Source organism: Lepidochelys olivacea, assembly GCF_965140295.1.
Source record: "Lepidochelys olivacea isolate rLepOli2 genome assembly, chromosome: 3".
Lineage (NCBI taxonomy): Eukaryota > Metazoa > Chordata > Testudines > Cheloniidae > Lepidochelys > Lepidochelys olivacea.
Window position 1 is genome coordinate 188,578,094 of NC_140413.1, and position 27,754 is coordinate 188,605,847.

At 41.5% G+C, this 27,754-nt stretch overlaps 2 protein-coding genes across 2 annotated transcripts in view; one reads left to right on the top strand and one right to left on the bottom strand.

Moving 5' to 3' along the window:
* LOC311518094 (uncharacterized protein) overlaps positions 1-27,754 on the bottom strand; it is a 111,946-nt gene that overhangs the window by 17,610 nt on the left and 66,582 nt on the right. The window contains exons 5-9 of the mRNA XM_084623545.1: positions 20,655-20,822; positions 17,948-18,134; positions 16,022-16,245; positions 8,210-8,274; positions 1,454-1,491 (exon numbers count right to left, since the gene is read on the bottom strand). Coding sequence (XP_084479671.1) covers positions 20,707-20,822 — 116 coding nt within the window. The 3' untranslated portion in view covers positions 1,454-1,491; positions 8,210-8,274; positions 16,022-16,245; positions 17,948-18,134; positions 20,655-20,706. The remainder of the gene's footprint in view (positions 1-1,453; positions 1,492-8,209; positions 8,275-16,021; positions 16,246-17,947; positions 18,135-20,654; positions 20,823-27,754) is intronic.
* On the top strand, positions 1,549-6,226 carry LOC311518960 (uncharacterized protein). Its single transcript, XM_084625038.1, has 3 exons — positions 1,549-1,875; positions 4,907-5,118; positions 5,724-6,226. Exons 1-3 carry the CDS (start codon positions 1,836-1,838, stop codon positions 5,859-5,861), a joined length of 390 nt encoding a protein of 129 aa, XP_084481164.1. The 5' UTR covers positions 1,549-1,835; the 3' UTR covers positions 5,862-6,226.

Below are 27,754 nucleotides of genomic sequence, written 5' to 3' on the forward strand. Positions count from 1 at the left end.
GGTGGAACACCTAAGAAGTGGTTTGCAAAAAGAAAAGGAGGACTTGTGGCACTTTAGAGACTAATCAATTTATTTGAGCATGAGCTTTCGTGCAGCTCACGAAAGCTTATGCTCAAATAAATTGATTAGTCTCTAAAGTGCCACAAGTACTTCTTTTCTTTTTGCGAATACAGACTAACACGGCTGCTACTCTGAAAGAAGTGGTTGTGATTACTCTGAGATGTAACAGTTTGATAGACGCAGAATGCTATTTCACCGAACTGGCAAAATGAGCTAAGTAGGGCTCTGGAAGAGTCAGTGACCATGTTAACATGAACAACAACTTTGTACTCTCTGTTGTAGAGGGACTGAGGTTTTTATTACAGCACTCTCCTCTGCTAGTATAGAGGTACATTATTTAAGTGAGGTTTGTCAGTGGCTAGTTTGATGTTGCTCTGTTTAGACATTTGTCTAGCTTGGTTTGTTCTGCAAATATTAGTATGGCAATTTGGGCATCACATACTGCAACTTAGGGCACAATCCATAGGAAGCAGCAGTGTGTTGCTACCCCAGGGGCATTCAAGGAGGAATTGTGGCCCATGGACATTTTTCTCAATATGATGTCCTGAAAATCATCATTAGGATTTACCACAAACACCTCTGAATATCTTGTCTTAGATGACAAAAAGGGTCACATTTTCAAAAGTGCTCAGGACCCAATAGCTCCCTTTGTGATGCCTACCACCAATGTGTTGAATTCTTTGGACAATCTGGCCACTTATTTTGTTGCCTGAATGGAATCTGAGCTCTTAAATCTGGTTTAAATTGTGGACGCTGAGCACTTTTGAAAACTCAGGCCTTCCAGACTAATTTGCCAGTCACTTACGCTGGAGTAATTCCCCAGAAGACAATGACACTTTATACTGGTATAGAACTGGTATAAATGAGAGTGGAATCAGACCTCTCCCCCACCCCATTTCTGTGATTCAGTTTCCTTATCTGTAAAATGGGATTAACAGCACCTAACTCAGACAGGTATTGAGAAGCTATATGTGTTAATATATATTCAGCACTTTCAGGTGCTTAGATGGATAGCACCATGTGTGCACAGCAATCTTATGAATGTTGCTGTTTTGCACTAACATTTAATGCTTCCCCCTGCTTCTCCGATCTCTATTTTTGTTTTGTTTTCAAACAAATGATAATTGGATGAAACCTCAGGAAATAAAATGCTTGAGTAACCTTGGAGATGAAGATTCTTTATAATAGAGTACATTTATTTCCGGGGCTAGTACATGCAAACTAGCAGAAAATGGGGAAAAAAATAGTATGTCTACTAAATAATTGTTTCTTGCAGAAACAGGAACAATAAATATTTAATAAAAATGCAAATATAAAGCCATCTGAGGTGCAACTCCTGCTATAATTTTACAGTGAAAGACCAAGTGCAGCTGTGTTAATGTTCTAAACTTACTTCAAGTACTAGTCCTTCCGCAATTCATTTCCCATCACCTAGAAAGGAGAGACAAAGATCAAACTGAATTATTTATGTTTTAGAATTCACTGGCATTCTGTATTCAGCACTCTGACAGAATATATACAGTTGCAGTGTATTGTTCTAGCTGACGTTTCTGAGCAATCTGTCACCCACACAATGGAACAATAGGATGAAGCTTACTTTTACTTTGCTTATCACTTTTCTTTCAGCTTATTCAAGTATGAACTTACTTCCATACAGGATTAGTTCAAGTGACTGAATCTGTGCGAGAACAAAGCCTGAAGGAAAGGAACAAAATCAGAATAAGGGGAATAACTGGTCTGATGCTTACTATCTGAGGAGCAACTGTTGAGGAGTTATGCTCAGAAATGTACAGAGGGACCTGAAGACCTTTAGTGGTATGTTTTTGGTGCTCTCTTTTTGGGTCAAATGAAGGTGTTTTCTGAAGAAATTAAATAGCAAAATCTACAAATGTGGTCACACTTGCAAGCAGCTAACTGAAATAATGTGTTATGTTACCTTTTTATTAATGAAAAACCATTTGTTGCTTAGTTTCTCTAGGCAGCTAAGTTAGAACAAGCTTGTATGTACAAATGGACTTAATTTGCATTGTACATGTGAAGGATGTTTTATCTTTCAGGGCACAGGTATTACCCTTATCATTTAGCAATGATGACTAACAGTTCTAAATGTGGGAGGCAGATCCAGAGCCATTAACTTACAATCAGAGCTCCTCATGAGGAATGCAGAATGATTTGCACACACACTTTCAGTCACCCAGTTTGAAACATTCAGGGCTAATTGTGTAAGATACTGAATAACTTCTTCAGCTGATCCTGCTGCCTGGGGAATGAAGGTGTGCAAAACATCAAGCATGGCACAATTCACATACAAAGCTGCTGCACTGTGCATTAAATTCAGGAAAGCCTGGAAACTCTGTTAAAGCTGAAACTCAAAAATGAGCTGCACCACATCTATGTCAAAATACTGTACTACATACAGCATTGCATGAAGTACAGTAAAGTTCTCAAAATATTATGTCATGACTAATACAGCATAGTAGCCTCTGTAATAAACTAGGCAGAAAGGGAAGGACTTGCTGTGAGAGCTTGAAGTCACTTAATCCCTCTGTGCCTCATTTTCCCCATCTGTTTAAAAAAAAAAGATACTCACTTTTGTAAAACATGGGTGAGGCCCTCAGAAAGAAGGCAATATATAAATGCTTCATTATTGTCATTCCTATTTAGGCATTTCAGGTCAAATTCTCAGCTGGTGTAAATCAGCATAGTTCCACTGAAGTCAATGGACCTACCTTGATTTACATTAGCTAAGGATCTGGCCCTTGGAGTGCAAAACAGATACTTTTCAAAGAAGAACTAACCCCATGAAGAGTAGCTCTCTAAAAATTGCATTTTGTAGTTCATGTTCTCTCTCTGAGCTCTTCTAAAGAAAAGGATGATTTTGTAACTGCCACTTCTGCAAACTCAGCCTGACATCTGAAAGCAAAGCTGTGATATTTCTCGCTTATGTTATTGCCAGCAACAAAGGCTGCATTTGAGACACTTAGTTAACTATTCTGTTGATCATGTGCAAGCCAGAAGAGACCCCAGCTCACTCTTCCAGAGCTGCATTGGCTCTGCAGGAATAAAAGAATAAATGATGGTAAAATCTTATTGGTGTCAACAATAATAATTACACATAAAAGATTACAATGAACAAATGAACATTCTTGTAGTGTGAGGTCATAGGCACAAGGAGCCTGCTTTAAGCAGCTGCTAAAGAACTCCCTAAGTGGGAAGTTCCCCTTTTATTAAGCTCCCTGCTGCAACACATCCTGGTCTTCTCTGGTAACTGTGGAGGACCAGGAGCTCTATAACCCCTCCACAGGGGTGTGTGTGTACACACAAACACACACATACACAAGTTCAACATAAACTAGAAATTCCATAAAACTGTTTACACTTCTGTCTCCTTATCCACTGAATTTAAATAGTCCTAGGCAGTATTTAAGAGAGAAAGTATTTTGAGGGGGGTCTCATCAGTCTTCCAGACAGTGTTCTTACTACTGTTGAATTTCCCTGTGGAGAGGCTTCACTTCCTGACAGAGTACCCATAGGTCCTGGATCCTCTCTTCATTGTGTTGGGAAATGTTGAAGATGAAACTGATTCCTCCAGGAAAAAGTCCTTTTGGGTCTCCACTAGGTAGAATCTGAGAGTTTTCTGCCAAGTTCTGAATAGCTTCACATGTTTGGGAGATTTTGAGACAAAACTTTTTCCCTGGTCTCAATTCAGGCAGTGCTTTTGCTCTGTACCAAATATTGATTTTTTTAAAAAAACTCTTTTTTTTTTAATTTTAGTATTCCGTTTTTGAAATTCCTTCAGGTCAGGCTGTGCTTCAAACTGTATTGGTGCCACAAGTAAAGGCATATTAGTTGTCTTCCCACCAGAAGAACTGCTGGAGATAAGCCAGATATAAGCAGTGCTTTGAGTCCACAGGTTTTTGGAGAAGTCTTTTCAAAGACTTTACTGCTCACTCCACTTCCCCGTTCCTCTGGTAATGTGGACTACTAGTAAGATATCCAATATCAAAGTCCTGTACAAATGTTGGGAATGAGGTAAATTGAGGCCCATTACCAGATATGAGGACTTTAGCTGTGCACTGTTCTTATGTTGTAAATTTGTCTGACTACTCCTGCCACATTTGTGTCTTTTCTCTTTACTGTGTCAGTATTGTCTCACTATGTGGCTAAGTCACATTGCTGTTTCTTCATTGTTTCTTACATTCTCACTTTTGCTTCAGCTTTTGCTAGTATGAGATCTGGGTCTAACTGAAGTTGTGCTTATAAACTGGTGTTTCTCCAACCAACAACTATACTGTCCCATTAGTTCTTCTTCTTTTAATGATCTGCAACACTAAGAATTGCAGTAATGCAAGTCTCAGCTGTTCCCCTTTGTTCCTGGCACCTCCTATTAAATTTGGCTCTTTCATATATAATACTCTGCCTATGAAATAGGCATCACAAGTTTCTTTCACATTGGAATATTCATAACTGTACAACCATTCCTCCATTAGTGAAATTGCAAAGTAATAGGACTGGTCGATAGTACGTGATTATTTCGGAATTAGCCGAGTTAATTTGAAATAAAACTGATTCCGTCCACATGACCAAACTGTTTTTTTCAATGTAAAGGGCTCTTTAACCAGATTTCTGTACTCCACCTCAGCAAGTGGAATAGTGCTAAAATCGAGATTGCAGTTACAGGTACTGTGGACGCAATTCAACATTATTGGCCTCCGGGAGCTATCCCAGAATGCTCCCTTGTGACCACTCTGGACAACACTCTCAACTCCGATGCACTAGCCAGGTAGGCAGTAAAAGCCCCAGGAACTTTTGAATTTCATTTCCTGTTTGGTCACCATTATCACAGGTGACCATCAGCACAGTCCACCATCACAGGCGACCATGCAGAGTCCACCATCACAAGAGACCATGCAGTCCCGGATTCGCAGACAAGCTCCAGCATGGTTCAAACGGGAGGTACTGGATCTCATCGCATGTTGGGACACCTGCAAGGGGGGAGTTGCACGGAGCGAGGAAGATGAGTTATTGGAGGATGAAGAGGAGGACAGTGCACAGGCAGTAAGTGGGGAATCCATTTTTCCCTCAGCCAGGAACTAGTCTTAACGCTGGAGCCAATAACCTCCCCCCACTCCCAAGGTGGGCTCCTGGACCATGACCCTGGAGAAGGCACTTCTGGTGAGTGAGAGCCTGATCGGAGCCTCATGGTGGGGGGAAACCCAGCAGCGCTAGGCTGTTCGTGTTTAGTTTAAAGGGCTCATCCCTGCTCAGAGCCTCATCGGAGCCACGGGGTGGGGCGGCAGGGTGTTGTGTGAAGTTATCATCCCAGAGAGCCTGCAGGCCCTCCTTTTATACGGCAAACCCACCAGGGATCGCTTGCTATGGGAAAGGGGGCCCGGGCAGTTTGAAAGCATTGAAATGAATGCGGAAGAAGCAGAACCCCACGTGCCCCTAGGGCTTACCATGGCTGTCTGCAAGCTGAATTCTGTTGCCTGGCCACGTGTGGTGGCTTACATCAAAGTGGCAGGCACTTCAGTATAAGGCAAAATGTGACCTTGTACAGAAAGAACATGTGCTGCGTACTATGAATTGCCTGTTTCACTGAGAAAAAGTGTCCCCTTTGTTCTCTATCTTTTAAAATATTACCCTCCCTTTTCTTCCTCCAGCAGGTGCAAATGTTTCAATGTGGCCCCTATCTACTCCATCCCAGAGACTGGTCCAGATTAGAAGGCGGAAAAAACAAACTCGGGATGACATGTTCGCCAAGCTCATGCAGTCCTCCAACAATGATAGGGCCAAGCTGAATGTGTGGAGGCAAACAATTGTGGAGTCCCATAAAGTGTTTAATGAACATGAAGAGAGGAGGGACGCGTGCGATGAGAGCAGGCAGGATGCTATGGTCAAGCTCATGGGGGAGCAAACTGACATGCTCTGCTGTATGGTGGATCTAATGCGGGAAAGGCAGCAAGACCACAGACCGCCGCTGCAACCCCTTTATAACTGCCCTCCCTCCTCCCCAAGTTCTGTAGCGTCCTCACTCAGATGTCCAAGAACATGGGCGGGTGGAGGCTACGGGGACCCACACACCCAACCCCAGAGGATTGCACAAGCAGCAGAAAGCTAGCATATCCAAAATTTTTATTTGGTTTCTGGACTTGTCGTTCCACCCCCCGAACCCAATACCCTCCCCTTCCCCAGTCTACCTTCTAATTTCTCTCAATGTGTTGTGCAAAAAATAATAAAGAATGGTTTTTAAACAATTGTGAGTTTATTTCCTTTCATATATATATGGGGCCGGTAACTTCAAGAGAAACAAACACAACTGTCACACCGTACCCTGGCCAGTCATGAAACTGGCTTTCAAAGCTTTTCTGATGCGCAGCACACCCTGCTGCGCTCTTCTAATCGCCCTGTTGTCTGGCTGTGCGAAACTGGCAGCCAGGCAAGTTGCCTCAACCTCCCACCGCACCATAAATGTCTTTTCCCCTTACTCTCACAGATATTATGGACCACACAACAAGCAGCAATTACAATTGGAATATTGGTTGTGCTGAGATCTAACAGAGTCAGTAAACTGCGCCAACACACTTTCCAACGTCCAAAAGCACATTCTACCCTCATTCTGCACTTGCTCAGCCTATAGTTGAACTGCTCTTTACTACTGTCCAGGGTGCCTGTGTACCCCTTTGTGAGCCATGGCATTAAGGGGTGGGCTGGGTCCCTAAGGATGACTATAGGCATTTCAATACCCCCAACAATAATTTTCTGGTCTGGGAAGTTAGTCCCTTCCTGTAGCTTTTCAAACAGACCAGAGTTCCTGAAGATGTGAGCGTCATGCACCTTTCCCGGCCACCCCAAGTTGATGTCAGTGAAATGTCTCTTGTGATTCACCAGTGTTTGCAGCACCATGGAAAAGTACCCCTTGCAGTTTACGTACTGGCCGCCCCGGTGTTCTGGGGCCAAGATAGGGATATGTGTTCTATCTATTGCTCCGCCGCAGTTAAGGAACCCCAGCACTTTAAAGCCATCCACAATGGTCTGCACATTTCCCAAAGTCACTACCCTTGATGGCAGCTGGTCAATGATTGCATTGGCTACCTGCAGCACAGCAGCCCCCCACAGTAGATTTGCGCACTCCAAACTGATTCCCGACTGACCAGTAGCTGTCGGGCATTGCAAGCTTTCACAGGGCTATGGCCACTCACTTCTCATGTGTGAGGGCTGCTCTCATTTTGGTGTCTTTGCACTTCAGGGCAGGGGACGGCAAGTCACAAAATTCCATGAAAGTGGCCCTATGCATACGAAAGTTTTGCAGCCACTGGGAATCATCCCATACCCACAACATTATGCGGTCCAACCAGTCTGTGTTTGTTTCCTGGGCCCAGAATTGGTGTTCCATGGCATAAACCTGGCCCAATGCCACCATGATCTCCCAATCCCACATGCCGTGCTTCTAGGAACATCTGTGTCCATGTCCTCATCAGTATAGTAATTGTGCTGTTGTTGCTTCTTTGGCCGGTTTTGCAGGTACTGCACATACTGCACAAGATATTTACAATGGTCCAAACTGCAGCAGAGATCTGAGCGGGCTCCATGCTTGCCGCACTATGGCGCCTGCACGGGTAATCCTGGAAAAAGGGCGTGAAACATAGGAGACCGGAGTGGCAGTGGAAGAGGTGCTGTTTGGTTCATGGTAGCCGAAAAAAGGCGGGAAATGGTTGTCTACTGTAGCTTTCACGGAGGCAGGAGCCCAGGACAGACAAGTTGGAGAAACTCAGGAGAGCAGAGTTGGCGGCAGAAGCTGTGCTGCTCAGTTCATGATGGCCGAGCAGAGTTGTCAGCAGAAGCGGTCGATGGGAAAGAGAAAGAGTAGATACTTATAGAGATTACATAGAAAGACGAGAGGAAATATGCGGTGGATTCATAGTACCAGGAGAGAAGCAGTGCACCGTCTGCTGAAAGCAGCATGGCGTCAGCATGCCAAAAAGGCGCGAAACGATTGTCTGCCGTAGCTTTCACAGAGGGAGGAGCGACTGATGACACACACCCAGAAACACCCACGAGAATGTTTTTGCCCCATCATGCACTGGGAGCTTAACTCAGAATTCCAATGGGTGGCGGGGACTACGGGAACTGTGGGATAGGTACTCACAGTGCACCGGTCTGACATTCGATGCTAGCCTCAGCGCTGTGGATGCACTCCGCCGAATTCACGTGCTTTAGTGGAGATACACAAGACCGAATGTATAAAATTGTTTCAAAAAATTCAAATAGAATAATTTCAAAATAATTTTGTACTATAGATGTACCCAGACACGCAGAAGGTAGGACATGCCAGAATTAAGATTGCCTGTGCAACTTTACAACACCCCTGAGAGATTAAGGGATATTGTTATCCCCAGTTTACAGATGGGGAATTGAAGCACAGAATGTTTGAGGTCAAAAGTATCCACTCATTTTGGGTGCCTAATTTGAGATGCTTAGGGCCTGTTTTTTTTAAGTGTACTTAGCTTGATAGAGCACTTTATATGTCAAAGCACAGCTTCCTTTGACTTCAGTTGCAGTACTGTGAGTACTCTCCAAATGACATCCCAGAGCCTCCTTGCCCTGCCATTTCCAGTTCCCAGTTCATATAGAATCATAGAATATCAGGGTTGGAAGGGACCCCAGAAGGTCATCTAGTCCAACCCCCTGCTTGAAGCAGGACCAATTCCCAGTTAAATCATCCCAGCCAGGGCTTTGTCAAGCCAGATGACCTTAAAAACCTCTAAGGAAGGAGATTCTACCACCTCCCTAGGTAACGCATTCCAGTGTTTCACCACCCTCTTAGTGAAAAAGTTTTTCCTAATATCCAATCTAAACCTCCCCCACTGCAACTTGAGACCATTACTCCTCGTTCTGTCATCTGCTATCATTGAGAACAGTCTAGAGCCATCCTCTTTGGAACCCCCTTTCAGGTAGTTGAAAGCAGCTATCAAATCCCCCCTCATTCTTCTCTTCTGCAGGCTGCAGTTCTCCCCACCCTCCAGCTCCTTGTCTCAGTAAACCTAAGTTCTCCCCCTATACCCTGGCTTCTCATTAGATCTGTCTCTCCTCCACCCCCACCTCTTTCCTCCAGCCCCACTGATTCTCAGTTCCAGTCTACGTACCCAGCCAATCCCAGTAATTTTTCAATTTAATGAAATGATAGCACCAGAAGAGGTCAAATATTTGTATTTTATGCTTCCTCTATTAACTACACTGCTTGAATAGCCTGCATACTGAAGTTTAAATGGCATGTCAATTATACTAGGTAACTTCTCTTATATTTTTGACTCTATCACTCACTATTATACACACTCAAAAGTATTTTGTTTTCATTGATTTATTTTTAAACTTTCTTTTTCTACTCTGATTTGAAAACTCACATGGGGAAGTGATTTGTCATTGTTTGTCTCCCACATGGCCAATGTCTTCTGTTGTGAGACACATTTACTTAATATTAGAACAGGGTTGATTGATTCACAACGAATTATTTATTCAAAGGAACTTCTTCTTGTGTTTGCAACCAGATGACAAAATTCTCAGATCTATTTGTCATTCAAAATTATTCATGGGTTTCCTCAGTGACAGATACTTGCTCTACCGGATGCACTTTTCACAAGTTTTTGCCTTCAGAAAGCTTGAGCACTCAAACACTTCAAAATATGACAACTTAGGTGATGAGAGACATAGTATTGGACTGGTAATTTGTGACCAAGAGGGTAAAGAGACCCAGGAGGCAGTCAATCTGTCTAGAAATAGCAAATTATTATCAGGTACTCCTTGAGTCAACTGCTGAGCAACCTGTCTCCAGAGGAATGGAACAGAAAACTACAGGGGACATACCTGATAGGCATTCTTGCAAACAATCACCCTTGGTGACCCCATGCTAAGAAGAGCGGGCAGAGAATTCAGCAAGGGACACAAGGGCAACAGGACAGTGTGGTCTCGTGCCAGTATTTAGCCTAGATGGAGTTTGCCACCAGTTAACTTAACTAACTCTCAGTTCAAGAGGTGAAACCGTTAAGAGGTGCCCACGGACGGTGTGAGGCGTGTCGGCCTCCGGCGCACCGGGACCGGGTCTTCTTGGAATCGGGTTGCTTGGGAATGCAGCCCAAAGCTGGTGGTAGGACAGCATGGTGACTCCCTGGGGTAAAATATGAGGTGTATCCCAAAGATTGTATGGGATTCTGAATTCATCTGGCAACTCTTCACTGGTGAAGATACACCTTGGAATCAATGACATACATCACCTGGAATTACACAGATTATAGAAGACTAATTGGGAGAGGTAATATTCTTTACTAGACCAACTTTCTGGTTTACACAGAGCTCTTCTTCAGGTCTGGACCTGAAGATTATAGAAGGCTGCAGGGACTATGGAAAAGAGCTGAAGAATAGAGAAGTCCAAATGACATTTTTGAGATCCTTCTGGTCCCACATGTGAGAGAAGAGAGAAGGCAGAAAACGCTGGAGGTGAACCATTCACATTATGGTGTGAAGTTGAAGGGTTTAGTTTTGTGAAGCATGGAGCCACATTCTAGTGGCAGAGAGTGATTTATGAATGGGACATCTTATATTTCACAGGTAGGGGAACGGAGCTTCTTGGCCAGAAACTAGCTGAAGCAGCCAGAAGGATGTTAAACTAATAATACAAGAGCAGGTTGCTAAGAAGATAAATGTGGTTCAAACTCAAATTCAGGGTGTTGCAAACAAATTGAACCAACATGACACAGAATGTGAAGAGAATTTTTTTTCAATTCTTTATGTAACAATAATAGTACTCTGGAAAACAAGCAAGAGGAATTGGAAATCCTTATTGATGAGAAGGAATTTTATATAATTATATTACTCAAATGTGGTGGGATGATTCATTTGATTGAAATGTTTATAACTGGTTATAACCTATTCAGAAAGGATAGTTCAGATAAAAGAGACATGGGTAGTGGCACTCTATTTAACACACCTGTTTTAGAGAAGTGTGTCTCAATCTTTCCAGACTATTGTACCCCTTTCAGGAGCCTGATTTGTCTTCCATATCCCCAAGTTTCATCTCACTTAAAAACTACTTGCTTACAAAATCAGACATAAAATACAAAAGTGTCACAGCACATTATTACTGAAAAATTGCTTACTTTCTCATTTTTACCATATAATTATAAAATAAATTAATTGGAATATAAGTATTGTACTTACATTTTAGTGTATATTAAATAGAGCAGTATAAACAAGTCATTGTCTGTATGAAACTTTAGTTTCTCTAGTGTTTTTTATGTAGCCTGTTGTAAAACTAGGCAAATATCTAGATGAGTTGATTTACCTCCTGGAAAACTGCTGTGTACCCCCCAGGGTATGCCTACCCCCGCTTGAGTACCACTGTTTTTAGAGTATGGATCAATGTATTAACCAACAAAGTTCAGAAGGGGATACTGGTGGGAGTTAGGAATATAATTAATGGAGTTTTCTCCCAGGTCAGACTGACAGAGTCCCTGGGGGGTTTTCACAGCATGGTGACAGATTACTTGTAGTGTAAATGGCAAATTCTCTGTAACTTGAAATCCTGATTTGAGGACTTCAGTAATTCAGCCAGATGTTATGGGCCTATTACAGAACTAGGTGGGTGAAGTTCTGTGGCCTGCAATGTGCAGGATGTCAGACTAGATGATCATGATGGTCCCTTCTGACCTTTAAGTCTATGAGTCTATATTGCCAGTCAGAATGGCTTTATAGAAAGCAGGTCTTGTCAAACAAACCTGATTTAATTTTTTGATGAGATTACAAGTTTGGTTGATAAAGATAACTGTACAATATGCACAGCATTCCAATTTTTAAAATAGCACTATACAATGTCAACAGATCACATATTAAATGGATTATCTCAAAAAGCAGTTATCAAAATGGAATCATCATTGAATGGGGATGTTTCAAAGTGGATTCTGCAGGGCCTGATACTAGATCTGATTTTATTCGACATTTTCATCAATGATCTGTAAGTAAATATAAAATCACTGCTGATAAAATTTGCAGATGACACAGAGTGGCAGAGTGGCAAATAGTGTTGAGGACAATCATTCAGAGTAATCTGGATCACTTAGTCAAATGGGCCCATTCAAACAAAATGCAGTCAAATGTCATGGAATTATAGAGTTTAAGGACAGAAGGGGCCACCATATTATCCAGTCTGACCTCGGGCATATCATGGGCCACCAACACCACCTAGCACCTGCGCACTAAACCCAACAACTGAAATTAGACCAAAGTATTACAGCTGACGGGAGATTAGACTACTATGTGCCACAGGCAGAGAATAGGGGAGCTGAGGTGAACCAGTGCCTAAGGCTCACACGATGGCAGGGAAATGATTGACTGAGATATAACTAGATAATCCTAGAAAGTGATTTCTCCCACATGAGCATGTGATCAAAACCCAGCCAGCCAAGCGCCTGAGACAGGGAAGCTTGGTTCCACTTCAGAGCCCTGGTCCACCTACCCAATGTCCCATCTCCAGTTATATACACCTAGATGCAGGTCATACTTACAGAATGGGGGACTGCATTCTGGAAATCAGTGACTCTGAAAAGAATTTTAAGGGGCCCTAGTAGACAAATTTCAGAGTAACAGCCAATTTATTTGAGCATGAGCTTTCGTGAGCTACAGCTAAGTGAGCTGTAGCTCACGAAAGCTTATGCTCAAATAAATTGGTTAGTCTCTAAGGTGCCACAAGTACTCCTTTTCTTTTTGCGAATACAGACTAACACGGCTGTTACTCTGAAAAGAGTAACAGCCATTACTCTGAAATAAATTGGTTAGTCTCTAAGGTGCCACAAGTACTCCTTTTCTTTTTGCTAGTAGACAAAGCAGCCCAACATAATCTCTCAGTGTGAAGAGTGGCAAAAAGAGCCAATGTAATCTTTGGCTGTAGCAACAGGGAAGTAGTGAGTAGGAGTAAAGAAGAGATTTGACCTCTATATATAGCATTGGTGGGACTGATGCTAGACTACTGCATCCAACTCTGGTGTCCACATTTTAAAGAGGATTTTGAACAACTGGAGGGAATGGAGAAAAAAAGCCCCAAGAGTCTTGGGGTCTCTAAGCATTCTTGAGGTACACCCCCTCCTGAGAACGACCACCATATGGGTCAGCTGCATAGCCTCTGAAACCAGGGTTGACTCCTCAAACTCCTCAGACGCTCCCAGAATCCTGTGAAAGATATGAGCCTTCTGGGTTACAGTTTAACTCTCTCAGGGGACACATAGTACGTGTAGCACAGACACGTTGCACAGAGGTCTACAACACTGTGGCTGTATAACAACATGGGAATTACACAGATCCATAGAAAAATAATAAACTTTATAATAAAATAATAAAATAGTAAAAGCTCATCCTTCCCTTGAGGGGACCATGTGTTCAGGTGGGTAGATAGAGAAGGTTGCCTCCTCCTTCCACTGGCTTCTGAAGCAGTTTCTTTAATCTTAACAGAGATAAAAAGGTTAATCTCCTTCCCTTTATAACCTCCAGTCCCACTATCAGGTGACAAGTCATGCCTGACCAACCTGATTGAATTCTATGAGGAGATAACTGGCTCTGTGAATATGGGGAAAGCAGTGGACATGATATATCTTGACTTTAGCAAACCTTTGATACAGTCTCCCACAGTATTCTTTCCAGCAAGCTAAAAGAGTACGGATTGGATGAATGGACTATAAGGTGAATAGGAAGCTGGCTAGATTGTCAGGCTCAACAGGTAGTGATCAACAGCTCAATGTCTAGTTGGCAACCAGTATCAAGCGGAGTGCCCCAGGGGTCAGTCCCGGGGCCAGTTTTGTTCAACATCTTTATTAATGATCTGGACAGTGGGATAGATTTCACCATCAGCAAGTTGGCAGATGACACTAAGCTTGGGCGGGGGGAGAGGTAGAGACGCTGGAGGGTAGGAATAGAGTCCAGAGTGACCTAGACAAATTGGAGGATTGGGCCAAAAGAAATCTGATGAGGTTCTACAAGGACAAGTGCAGAGTCCTGCACTTAGGATGGAAGAATCCCATGCACCACTACAGGCTGGGACCAACTGGCTAAGCGGCAGTTCTGCAGAAAAGGACCTGGGGATTACAGTGGATGAGAAGCTGGATATGAGTCAGCAGTGTGTCCTTATTGCCAAGAAGGCTCACGGCATATTGGGCTGTGTTAGTAGGAGCACTGCCAGCAGATAGAGGGAAGTGATTATTCCCCTCTATTCAGCTCTGGTGAGGCCACATCTGGAGTACTGTGTCCAGTTTTCAGGCCCCCACTACAGAAAGGATGTGGACAAATTGGAGAGAGTCCAGTGGAGGGCAATGAAAATGATCAGGGGGCTGGGGCACATGACTCATAGAATAGAATATCAGGGTTGGAAGGGACCTCAGGAGGTCATCTAGTCCAACCCCCTGCTCAAAGCAGGACCAATCCCCCATAGTTACCCCAGATCCCTAAATGGCCCCCTCAAGGATTGAACTCACAACCCTGGGTTTAGCAGGCCAATGCTCAAACCAGTGAGCTATCCCTCCCACCCTCCTTATCCCTCCTTATGAGGAGAGGCCGAGGGAACTGGGCTTGTTTAGTCTGCGGAAGAGAAGCATGAGGGGGGATTTGATAGCAGCCTTCAAATACCTGAAGGGAGGTTCCAAAGGAGATGGAGCTTGGCTGTTCTCAGTGGTGCCATATGACAGAACAAGGAGCAATGGTCTCAAGTTGCAGTGGGGGAGGTCTAGGTTGGATATTAGGAAACACTATTTCACGAGGAGGGTGGTTAAGCACTGGAATGGGTTACCTAGGGAGGTGGTGGAATCTCCATCCTTAGAAGTTTTGAAGGCCCAGCTTGACAAAGCCCTGTCTGGGATGATTTAGTTGGGGTTGGTCCTGCTTTGAGCAGGGGGTTGGACTAGATGACCTCCTGAGGTCTCTTCAAACCCTAATCTTCTATGACTCCTGGATCAGTTCCCAAGGGGCTCCCAGAACCTTACCAGGTGACTTTGTTGCTAGTTGACCTGTCCCCTGATAAACCAGTTCTCCTGGCTGGGTTGGGAGCCAGTCTTTTGTCTAGTGCTATTGCATTTCAATTGTCAGGCACTTAAGTCAACAAAACCCTCTTTTTTTACCCCTTTGCCACCAGCCTTTGTATTTCTAGTTCAACATGGAGGTAACGGGACAAAGAAAGTAAAGAACCCTGTAACCAAAATGGATTCTGCAGTCTGGTAAGATACATACAGAGAGTTCATAATGTCACACAGAATTCATAAACTGTACATAGAGATTCCCCAAAACATCACACATTTGTGTTAGTAATTTTGATCTGAAATGCTCATAGGCTATGGTCTTAGGTAGACTCTAGCCCTACTGATTACTGGTCATAGTCCTTTCAGTCTGGAGTTAGTTATTTCCTTCTATGGGAAGCTTTCTGATATCACACTAACCTCGCCCCCTCCACACCCCCGTCTTCTATAACTCAGTGTGATTTTTTTCTTCAGCTGTTTGACTAATCTTTTACCATAACAGTCAAGTGCTTATTGACTCACATTTGCTGCTGCCTGCAGCACTCTATCAACCTCTCTAATTTTCTTCTTATAAATTATAGGTTATAATAATATTAACCCAGTAACTGTATATTAACATTCATCTTATGTTTGTTCTATAGAATTCCAGTGCTGATCTGGGATCTGTTCTATTTCAGGTTGAGATTTTCAAAGGCACTATGTGTTGGCCTAACTCTTCTCCTACTGAAAATTACTTCACCGAGAGCAGAAGTAGGCCAATGCTGATCACTTCTGAATATCCCAACCCAAGTCCTTATCAACTTTGTTAGTTAAGGCCCGGGCTACACTGGGGAGAGGGGGATTTCAAACTAAGATATGCAACTTCAGCTACGCTATTCATGTAGCTGAAGTCAAAGTACCTTAGCTCGACTTACCTGGCCATCCTCACAGCAGCGAGTCGACTGTGGCGGTTTCCCCGTTGACTCCGCTTACTCTTCCTACCAAGGTGGACTACAGGCGTCAATTTGGGGAATCAATTTATTGCGTCTAGATGAAACGCGATAAATCGATCCCCGATAGATCGATCACTACCCGCCGATCCAGGTAAGACAAAAACTACAAATCAGATGGATTTCCAAATATCCTGATTATTTGAACCCTGAGAATGAAAAAAGACCATTTGTAGAACAACCACCATTTATGTCACTGCTTATTTGGGATACATTTTTTTAAAAGTTCTAAGTGATTTAGGAGTCTAAGTCCCATTTTCAAAAGTGACTTAGGCAATTAGGGCCAGATTTTTAAAGGTAGTTAGTGGAATTTTCAAACACACCTAGGTGCCCAACTCTCATTGATTTCAATAGCAATTAAGCTCCTAAGGACTTCAAAAAATCTGACTATGTGTCTATCTAATCAGAAGGTGCCAAGATACCTTGAAAAATATGGCCTCAGTATCTTTTGAAAATGGGGCTTAGGCGCTTTTGAAAATGTTACTTCCCTCCTCCTCTTTAACCTACTGGGATGGTAAATAGTATATGTTCTATTATCTTAAATGCACCTTCAAGTGGTGATAATGCTACTTTACTTTTTATGGCACACAAATGGTACATAACAAAAGGAACCAGCATAGCTGCCTCCTGAATGCTACACATCTCCTCCTCTTCTTCTTAAATCACATGTTCTTCCCTGGCATCTTATCCACTGCCTTCTGTTTTCTCTTTGCCTTACATTCCCATCCACACCTCATTCATTTGCTTTCTTTTCTGCTTCCCTTTCCCTTTCCCTCCCCTCTGTAATGTCCCTTTCTTTTCCTTTTCTCAACATGCAACAGGAACAGTGGCAGAAGTTACTTTAGCAGCAGTCCATGGGTGCAATTGCACACTCCAAAATGAGGCCTGGATTAAACAATGTGCTCTGGGTGCTTTTGGACAGGGGCCCCATGTCAGGTTTGGCCCATTCACCCCTCTGTCATTATGGAGGGGCAGTGGGGCCAAATTTGAGTGAGTGGTGCTGTGATTTGGTGCACAGGGTCATTCAGGTTGGTGCCTGACATCAATTGCTCCCCGCACTATCACCTGCCTCAGGTGAGCCCAGATCACTGTTGTCACAACTGGCATCATTTGCCAGGCCTGAGGTGACCTACCAGGCCAAGAGCCCAGATACAGAAGCAGGGTTGGGGGTCAAAGATACTGTTTTCACTGGCAGCAGGACAGGAGCTTAAGAAGAGGTGGACTAGGAGTGCCTCCCCAGCTACACGGAGGGCTGAGCCTCCTCCCCCATCCTCATAGACAGGGCAGTGACACCACAGACCTGGGCTCTCTCTGGCCTCTCAGCCCTCCAGGTTGGGCAGTGACCCCAAAAGTCTGGGCCGCATCTGACCCTCCCATCCCATCACCTATTGAATCAGGATTCTACACTTGCCCTGGAGTGTCAGTCCAAACGGTAACCTCTTCCCTTTGTGAAGAGTAGGTTTAATGAATCAAAGGAATCACTGGAATAGATTAGTGATATCTAGAATATATCACGCTGCCAAATTTGGATGGTCTAGTATTTGAACTGTTAATCTAGTTCTATATTTTAAAAAAAAATCTGTTGTTTTCTTTAATGCTGCCAACTCTTGTGGATATTAATTAGTTAATGAAGATTGTCAGGCATTTGAATATTCATGGATTAAAATGTGATATGCAGACAAAGTAAATTATTGTTCTCTACCCCCAAATAGAACCATATACCGGATTAAGAGATAAAGAAATCCAACATTCTTTACCTACCAGCTCTGACTAGTTCCAAAACTGAAGACAACCAAACTACAGTGATTAGAAACTGAGCCCAAAGAGCCAAGGGAATGTGCAATGTCCTACCACTTGGAAGGCTAATGTTCAGCAGTAACTTCAGCAATCTCACTCTTCAGATCTGCTGGCTGGGAGCTTCTTTGCAGTGATGATCTGTGCCAACATGTCATATGCATACAGCTTTTGCTCCCCCCGCTTCCCTCCAGTGGGCTGGATACATATCAATACTGCATTTGCTGGGAGCTGGTACTATATACTGGAGATAGAAAACGGCAAAAGTCCTTTGAAAATATTTTAAGAGATTCTTTTATCCTACACATGTATGTAATTAGGGCTCCGTCTATAGGCTTGATGCTGATCACAAATACAGTACACACTCAAACACATTATGATATTACAAAACCTTTTGCTCAGCCCACAGTGATGCCTGCCTATTTATAGTAATAGAGAGCGGAAAAGGATACTAAACTGCCATTTGCATGTTCTCCCCTCCTGCTGATGTGTTGGCATTTAACAAAAGGTGCTGAATTTGTTCCACATCATGCTACATAACAGTGAAAGGTGATGTGTGGTGATCATAGTCCATACTAGAAAGGCTGATTAGAGTTTAAAGATTTTTGGAATGGAGAAATATATCTGACATTCCTTTTCTTTCTTCCCCTCTCCCTCCCCACCCCCCAAAGAGAAGGTGCATCGATGCAGAAAGGATTTGACTCTTTCTGAAGGTGACATTTAAGAAGAGAAATATTATACATGGCTCAAAGGCAACCCCAGGAGTCCACCATTCAGTAAAGGATCGTTGGTAAGTATAAACTGTACAGAAAAGAAAAATAGTGTTAAAGTGCAGGGGGGTGGAGGGTGGGATATTAGTGATGGGATGACTTTAAGAGGTTCAGAAGTTCCTTTCATAGTTGCCCACACGTCTACAGGAACAACTAGCCCTGGATGCTAATCCAAAATCATTCCAAATGTACCCCAAACTCTCTGGTCCGGTGAGTGAGTAGGAAAATCTCCCAGGAACAGTGACCTGAGTTTGGCAAGATTTCTAGGACTGCCAAGCTTCCTGGCCAAAGTGTGTTTCTCACAACAATATTTATGCTGCCTGTCCAAGCCAACAACAGGAGATGTGAGAAAATGTATTTGTTTTAACCAAAAGCTGATTTTTGAACAATAAAAAGAGTTAAGATCCACAAACCAAAGTTACAGAGTCAGTGGGAAGTTTCAATTCTTTTATCTAAACCAAAGGGCTCATGCCTAGAAAATTGTTCAGAACAAAAAAAAAAAAAAAAGAAAAAAGAAAAAAACAGTAGAAAACCTGAGATCTGTAGCAGTAGCCAATAGATACTGTCTGCTGGCATGTCAAAGGCCTGTAGTGAGCCCAACCAAATCAGAAAGAAGTAATAAAAGTTAAAATGGGAGATCTGGGGTTCATCCCCAAACAAATTGTGAAGTACTAGACCAGGTGCAACTGCCTGCACTTCTGAAGTTTTTGGACAAAGAAAAGAAAAAAGGAAAGAGAAGGCTACTTGTTATTTGGAATATTAGCATGAATTGCCTTTGGCAAATAAAGTACTGTTGCTTCTTTTATTGATACTAGTGCTCCAATCTGACACTGGTATACTCTGGTAAGTGAATTCTGGGGCCTCCCAAGTTGGCTTTCCAGTGGGGGAGTAGTCAATGATGTGGAATCTGGTTATCTTGTCAATGTAATTTGCTTTACTGACACACATTCCAGTCCTGGAACAGGGATGATCACAAACAGCATGTAGGCAATCCCCTCACATACCAATGCTTGATTCTCAGAAAACTACTCTGGCCCCAAAAAAGACTCCAAACATAAATGATAAAGCATAATGCAAACTGTCTGCTATCTGTTACAGCTTCTCTCACACAACTACTGTAAAAACAATACAGCATGTCTTCAAATACTAACAACTTGCTCACATGCTAAGAAAAATAACTTTTAAGACTATGTGTAACAGGGCCATCTGGTGACTTCTACCATAACAATACTAATGAATGTGCACCAAAAATCCTGAGTTTCTGAAGCATTTGTGCAGTCCCCATCAGGCACAGAAAAAAAAGTAATAAAAGATTTTCTAAAAGCGGTTTCAGAGTGGGTTTTATATGTCTTGGTTTCAAACAGTGTAGTTTCTTCACTTTCCCACCCCCACTGAATGGCAATTAGGGGCTTCCATGACTATCACAGACCGGCGGGTCACCTTCATCCTACACCAACAGGTGCTATCTTCAACTTGATATTATTTATTCCCAAACTTTCTGTTACACAGGTAAAAACAAATTTAGAACATAGTGCACAAAAGCCTGGCCCCAATGAAGTCAATGGGAGTTTTACATTAACTCTAATGGAGGAGGGATTTCACCCATTAGGTATCTCTTGTTTTTGATTCTTCCTCTTTCTGTTTCTCCACTCAGCTTTCCTTCCTCTTAGCCTTCTCTTTTCTCTGTGTCCATTGCCCTGTTTTTCCTTTTTTTTTCATTTAAAATAAAATTATGTGAAATTATAGAATCACAATTTGAGATTGTCACGCACTCTGGTCCATTTTAGCTGCCCCCAAATTTTGAGGCACCACTATATGGCCTGGATGCTTCCTTTTCTACAGAGACTATAGTGAGAACTGCAGGGAATACTTTGCATCAAATTCCTAGCTTGGGCAAGCAATATCTAGCAAAGCTTTCAATAAAAAATAAGCACGAGGAATACGGGCAGCACCATGTGTAGGAATCTTCAAGGCTTGTGGGTCTCTTTTCTTACCGAAACAGAGTGAGTTGAGGAAAGCCTGAGACCTGTGTTGAAATATCAGTCTTTATATTCCATGTAGATACAGTTCACCCTTGGGAATAATGGGAGAAACAGTAGTTTTTCCATTGGTACTGTTGAGCAGCATCATTGTACCTCCTTCTTCTTCCTCCTCCTCCTCCACTAGGGAAACAGGAATTTGTGAGTGAAATTGGGTGATTGCTTGTCTAGATGCCTGTTTTATCCATCCCAGTGCAGATTTGTATGTGCAAATAAGTGCATACATAACATCTGTGGACCAGATCATGGCCCCTTTATCGCTCCTTTGTGTTGCTCTGGGGATAAAAAACAGGTCATACAACTACCCTATCTGTATGGAGGAATCCCTAAATTATGTAGCTAGCTCTACACCACAACCCTGAGCCTCACCCACCAAGATACATAGCTTATCATGGGCTTCTCCAGTAGATGGACCAGGTCTGGAGAGCTGCAGTGCTCCAGCAATTCCCTGCTGTGATAACACTCAGTTTGGGAGCCATTATCCGCCATCTTTCAGAGTAGCAGCCATGTTAGTCTGTATCCGCAAAAAGAAAAGGAGTACTTGTGGCACCTTAGAGACTAACAAATGTATTTGAGCACAAGCTTTTGAAGTGAGCTGTAGCTCACTAAAGCTTATGCTCAAATAAATTTGTTAGTCTCTAAGGTGCCACAAGTACTCCTTTTCTTATTATAAGCCATCATAAGTTATATGAACCCTGAGGCTGCTCTAATTTATCCTAGGGGCTAAATCACCCTTGACAACTCCAGGACATAATGGAGCATAAAGGTGGCATACAGTCTTTGTTACCTTGGCCTAGTGCTATTTTCACATGGCATTAACTAGCTTCAGTTTAATACATGCCTAACTTCACTTCTGACTAAATAATGCTCTTTGGCTTCCTCTGGGCTATTTTCAATTATATAATTCTTTATCAGTATTAAAAATATGTAATTCTTCCTCCTTTTTTCCGCAGTGATTAATAAATTTCTTTAAAACACAAAAGGGGAAATACGGACACGTGTATGATGTTTTTTAAATGTCTCCATTACTATTTTTGATGATAAAGTGTAGTGAATCATTGTACAATGCTATTATAGTGCAACAGCAAGAAACTCCCTTCTTTAGTTCCTAGTTTTCAAAAGAACAACATTTAGTTACCTCTATCATAGTGATTTTTTGTGTGTAAAACCTAAGAACAAATGTTCTTGATAATCAAGTTTTACAGCTCAAGCCAAGATGAGTATATATAATGGATATGTGGAATTATTTCTTTGCTGACACTGGAAAATATGTACATAAGCCACCTTGCATTCCTTGTACCATCTAAGAACAAGCACTATTATCCTTTGCCTCACACCAAATGATCTCATAAGTTAGACATTATGAGTCTAACATAGATCTAGTTCTCAATTATCGTGGGACAGCTGAATTTCTCAGTCTCATTAGCTCTAACAGTGGGAAGAACATAAAAAATGGAACACATTAGAGAGAGTGAAAAAAGTAATGTTATATATGTAACATCAATATTTTGAATGCCGATCTTGTTATAGATCAACATCAGTGTAACTTGTAGAACTAGCCTCTTAAAATAAGTTGCTTTACTTATTCCTCATTCATTAGAGCTCAGTAGTTTGAACAGTTCGCTGCTCCTCTGGAGAAGATACCTTGGCAAAGCAGCAATCTAATTGTGTGAAAATGTTCTATTTCTGTAATGAGATTTAATCAGCATCAGTACATTTCTTATTCACCGAAAAGGCATTAGTCATGTCAAAGACATTAGGTATTAATATGGATACAATGTGTGTAATTCCATCAGAAATGCATTGTAATTTACCATTCATTATAATACAGGTAAAGGCTATCAGATGTCCATTCCAAATGAGCCTATATCTTCTAGAGGTTTCTAATTGACCCACAAACATTTGCTCTGTGCTTTACCTAAGAAGATTTAAATATGAGCACAAGCCTAGTTTTTTATCATTTTTGCACATTGCCACCACCTATGTATTTTTAACCAGCTATTTTCCATCCGCATGGGTCAATAAATATATCTACTCTTTTCTGCCATCATTCCTCCAAAGCTGAGCTGGACTAGAGCAAGCAATCTACAGTGGGTTTAGCAATAGGCTGACCACGATCTGCAATGATAAAGAACTTGCTAAGGCAAAAATGTTCAGATTTCAATGGTTCATTGACTGTTCTGAAATTGTATGTTAAATGATCTCTGAGGATCTTAGTTATTTATTTGATGTAAGAACATGCTGTTCATGATCTTACGTGCTCCTGTTTCAGCTTTGTGCAGTTAAAGTTATCACACAGTTATCACTGAACTGCAGTGTGCCATATCCTGAGCTGATGTAGACCGATGTAGCTATATTGACTTCAACTGAGAATCTGGCTGTAGGGGAGAGACCTCAATATTGGTGCAAAAATCATTATTAATAAAGTTCTTATAATTTATTCTTACAGTTTTACATTAGTAAAAACTTTCCTGTGCCTTTTACTGGATTTTAAGTGAGTTATTATCATAAACATGAAGCTTGGAGAAGATGATAACTCAACTACTTATGTTTGTACTTGTTTATTTAATTAGGTTAAATGTTCAAGCTAATTAAGGAGATTCCTAGGAAATCTCTGCTTTCTGTCAGCCAGTGACAGGCATCAAGCGTCAAGGGGGAGGATATCTCCATAGCCATAAAACCATATTTATTACCTCCATACAGACTCTGGAATGCAAAATAGCTTCTATTTTGCTTTAATAGACTATACTATTTTGAAAAAAATGTAAGAGTTATTGTGATTCGTGCTTTGTACAGAATATTTGACAGGAGTCTTTAATTTCACATTGTAAACGTATTGCAAATTGTAGGTTATAAATCTAGGAACTATTTGGTCAAAAAGGCAAACAAAACAAGAAGAGAGTCTTCTCAAAGAGCAAGACACCTTGTGAAAAACACCAGTTTGGTATAGAGATGACCTTTATCTCAAGAAAACAGACTTAGGTGATTTGTATTTTAGAAAGAGACCTAGTGGTATAAAAGAACATGACCAAGTTCATCATTCCGGATATTCCAAAGAAGCTTGATGTTGGTGATGTGTTATCAGAGCTATAAGTTAAGTCATAAAGTGGGTTTATTCACCCCTACTCTTTGTAAAAAGAAAAACCACTACTTTTAAACCCATGCAAAGAATTCTAGAGCCATTCTTACTGAAATTGATGTTTTTTATAAACGCTCTAAAGTTTTAATTCTCCAAAAGTTAAGAAAACTTATGTCTGGGAAATGTTTTACAGATGGTATTTGTTACTTCTAACTCATGTTTCCACTTAAAGGTGATAGCTTTTGTTGTCCCTTGAATGTTTAATGTGGTAAAAGTTTCTTTTGAGATGTATATTTGCAAATACATTGTATCTAAAGGCAAGCCTCCATATAATAATTGCCAGATATCATTGTTATCTGAATAGTAAGATGGTTTATGTACAAATATAGCAAGGTCATTTGATGCTATAACTGGTTACAAATGAAATATTTATATTAATTTGGGAATTAATTAGTTATCTGGCAATGCTTAAGCAACTCCCCACCAAACTGAGAAAGACAAGAAGAACCACTTTTCCAAGGACTAGTAAGAAGAAAGAACAATACCTTCGTAAGGGATCATTTAAGTTTGAAGACTTTCTTTAAAAATCATTTCAGTTTAAAGAAGACTATTCCAAGAGGTGAAAACTTTTACATCATAAATAGCAATGTTTGGACTCAAGAACTTCAACTCCTATTAAACCCTGATGAAACAAATGACATATTTCAGAAAATGAACTGAATAAAAGAGAATTAAAACTCTAACAAATATTTTCTTGTGATTTCTTATCACAAAGACAAAGAAAAAAGAAATATAACCACAAAGTTGAAGAACAAAAGTCCTACTGCTTATGTATTAGCAGATTGGTTATTCAGGAGCTGAAGATATTATCAAGACCATCCCATTAAGTTGTTGAGTCAATGAAAGGTGACAGGTTTCAGAGTAGCAGCCGTGTTAGTCTGTATCTGCAAAAAGAAAAGGAGGACTTGTGGCACCTTAGAGACTAACAAATTTATTTGAGCATAAGCTTTCGTGAGCTACAGCTCACTTCATCAGATGCATTCAGTGGTTTAGCTTATGCTCAAATAAATTTGTTAGTCTCTAAGGTCCCACAAGTCCTCCTTTTTTTTTTGAAAGGTGACAGTGGCTGATATTAGAATCCAGCCAAGCCCCTGAAAGAGGTGCATCTTTCACCTTCAGTGAAACTATGGAGTTAGACGTATAAATTCCTCTGAACTGAGAGTTTCACTCTCATGTTCATTCTGACACACTGCTATACACACTTACTCCACTCTTACTCCTATACACTTTTACACTCACTCTCTTTATATACTCTTACGCTCTCAGCTCAGCCTGTTCATCTCAGCTCTACAAGCTAGCAAACAGCAGCAGCAACAAGATAGCTAGGAAGACCAAAGAAGCCACAACACAGCATCAAGAAGAAGCAAGCTTCCAGCTCAGCACTGTTTCTGAAACATGGCATCACTGGCTGATGCGATGGAGTTTGCAAAAGCACTACCTACCACAAGTTGAGATTTCCATTTCCTTGTAATAAATGTCATGGGATATTGAAATGTTGTAATTTAAGGTACTAACAGCTTCCCCTGTTTAACACCAGATTGTTCGGGGTATACAGCAGAACAACTGAAGCACTGCAGCTATGCCACTGAAATGCTGTTGTGTACACATTTACTACAGTAAGGGTTCCTTCCCCCTCCCCATCATTCTAGGAATTCCACCCCCTCTGTTAACCTAGCTGCATCTACAGTGGAGGAAATGTTGACCACAACATGAAATTTTTCACAGCCTTGAGTGATGTAGGTAGATCAACCTAAGTTTTAGGTGTAGATCAGGTCTTACGCTGTGTGTTCACAAAAATGAGACACAAGTTAAACTTTCTAAACAGACAGAAATAGTGGCATTTAATATTAATTCATTTGTCTGTTTGAGGACCACATTTTGAATGGCTTCTTTTCAGTAACTGGAAAAAAACATTCTTTGGTTTCATGGATCTAGCACATGGCTACACTGAAATTGGGAGGTGTGACTGCGGCATGTGTAGACTACCTGAGCTAGCTATGATTTAGCTAGATCAAATCTGGATCAAGTAGCAATAGCAGTGAAAGCTCTGACAGCATGGATGGTAGCATCGGCTAGCCCTGCTCATTCAGGACCCTGTGCTGTTGCTCATGCTGTCACGGCTTTCGCTATTATTGTTACCTGAGCTATCTTTGATCTAGCTAGATTAAAGACAATTTGGGTATGTTTACAAGTGCTGCAATCATACCTCCTGATTGTAGTGTAGACATACCCTTAGTTCAGATCACTTACTTCTGTCCTTTTATAAACTGTGTATGTTATCCAGGATGAATCAAACAGAATTCACCTACCCTTAAACAAAACACTTTTGCCAATCTAAAGCTGTTTTAGTTGTCTTTGATAGACTAAGACAGGACTGACTACTGATTTTGGGAATAATATACTTATCTAGAAAAGAGTGTCCCTACCAGAGATGGATCCACTGTTAAAATGCAATCTCTGTGGCAATCTCTCCACAGAGGCATGCAGAAGAAATTGCACCTGAAGTAACAATTGTTTACTACTAGTGTTTTGTTGTGTCTTTTTCCCTGCCCCCCATCCATTCTTTTCCTACGCTTGATAATAAAATAGGCATCATTAATAGCTGCAAGTATTTTGCTGGTCTTTAATTGTGGTGTCCCCTAAAGCATGGAAAGAATCCCATGGGACTAAAAGAGTGGGAGACACATTCCTGAATTGGCAATAAAGAGAGATTTCAGAGTAGCAGCAGTGTTAGTCTGTATCCACAAAAAGAAAAGGAGGACTTGTGGCACCTTAGAGACAAACCAATTTATTTGAGCATAAGCTTTCGTGAGCTACAGCTCACTTCATCGGATGCATTCAACGGAAAATACAGTGGGGAGATTTTATATACACAGAGAACATGAAACAATGGGTGTTACCATACACACTGTAACAAGAGTGATCAGGTAAGGTGAGCTATTACCAGCAGGAGAGCGGGGGGGTGGGGGGGCAACCTTTTGTAGTGATAATCAAGGTGGGCCATTTCTAGCAGTTGACAAGAACGTCTGAGGAACAGCGGGGGGTGGGGGGAATAAACATGGGGAAATAGTTTTACTTTGTGTAATGACACATCCACTCCCAGTCTTTATTCAAGCCTAAGTTAATTGTGTCCAGTTTGCAAATTAATTCCAATTCAGCAGTCTCTCATTGGAGTCTGTTTTTGAAGTCTTTTTCTTGAAGAATTGCCACTTTTAGGTCTGTAATCAAGTGACCAAAGTGATTGAAGTGTTCTCTGACTGGTTTTTGAATGTTATAATTCTTGACATCTGATTAGAGAGACAGTTATTAAGATTTGGTGCCTGCTTCTTGTTTCTCTAGACTACAATTTTTTAGTAATTTTTTGGATAAAATTACCTGTCACTCAGAACTTTAACCCCCACCCCATTACCGCATGTGGGCCAATATCATTAAGTAGATAATGACACAGCTTTCTCTCATTTTCACAGCTACAGTAGCTTCTGGTGCCCCAAATGAAGCGAGATTCTGAATCCCTATTTGAAATCAAAATGGCAGAGATGTTACAACCAACCACATGCTTCAATCTAAATGTCAAAGACCAGATTCTTCCCACTTGCCTTTGAGTGGGCTCAAAAGTGGTTGAGAGTGTATAAGAAAACCCTCACATTAGCTCTCTCCCTGCTGTATTCTAGCATTTCAGTTACCACCAGTTAAGAACTGGTGAGTTATTACACATCATTGCCATTGGTGTCATTACAGAGTCAGTGAAGCAAGTAACCATTGGTAAATTATTGGCTATTGTTGAAAAATACCCCTCCAGAAAAATAAGAAAATACGATTTACAAATAAACCGGTTTTTTTTAGATGATCAGTGTCCCGACTTTCCTTTTATGATTCTTCTTGTACAAAGTCCATGATCATTCAGCTCTGCTAGTAT

Bases quoted from the DNA above. Each gene is read 5' to 3' on its own strand.
- LOC311518960 (XM_084625038.1), top strand. From the start codon at position 1,836: ATGCTCAGAAATGTACAGAGGGACCTGAAGACCTTTAGTG. The intron at 1,876-4,906 runs GTATGTTTTTGG...CCATTATCACAG, and splicing joins GGACCTGAAGACCTTTAGTG to GTGACCATCAGCACAGTCCA. The intron at 5,119-5,723 runs GTAAGTGGGGAA...TTCTTCCTCCAG, and splicing joins AGGAGGACAGTGCACAGGCA to CAGGTGCAAATGTTTCAATG.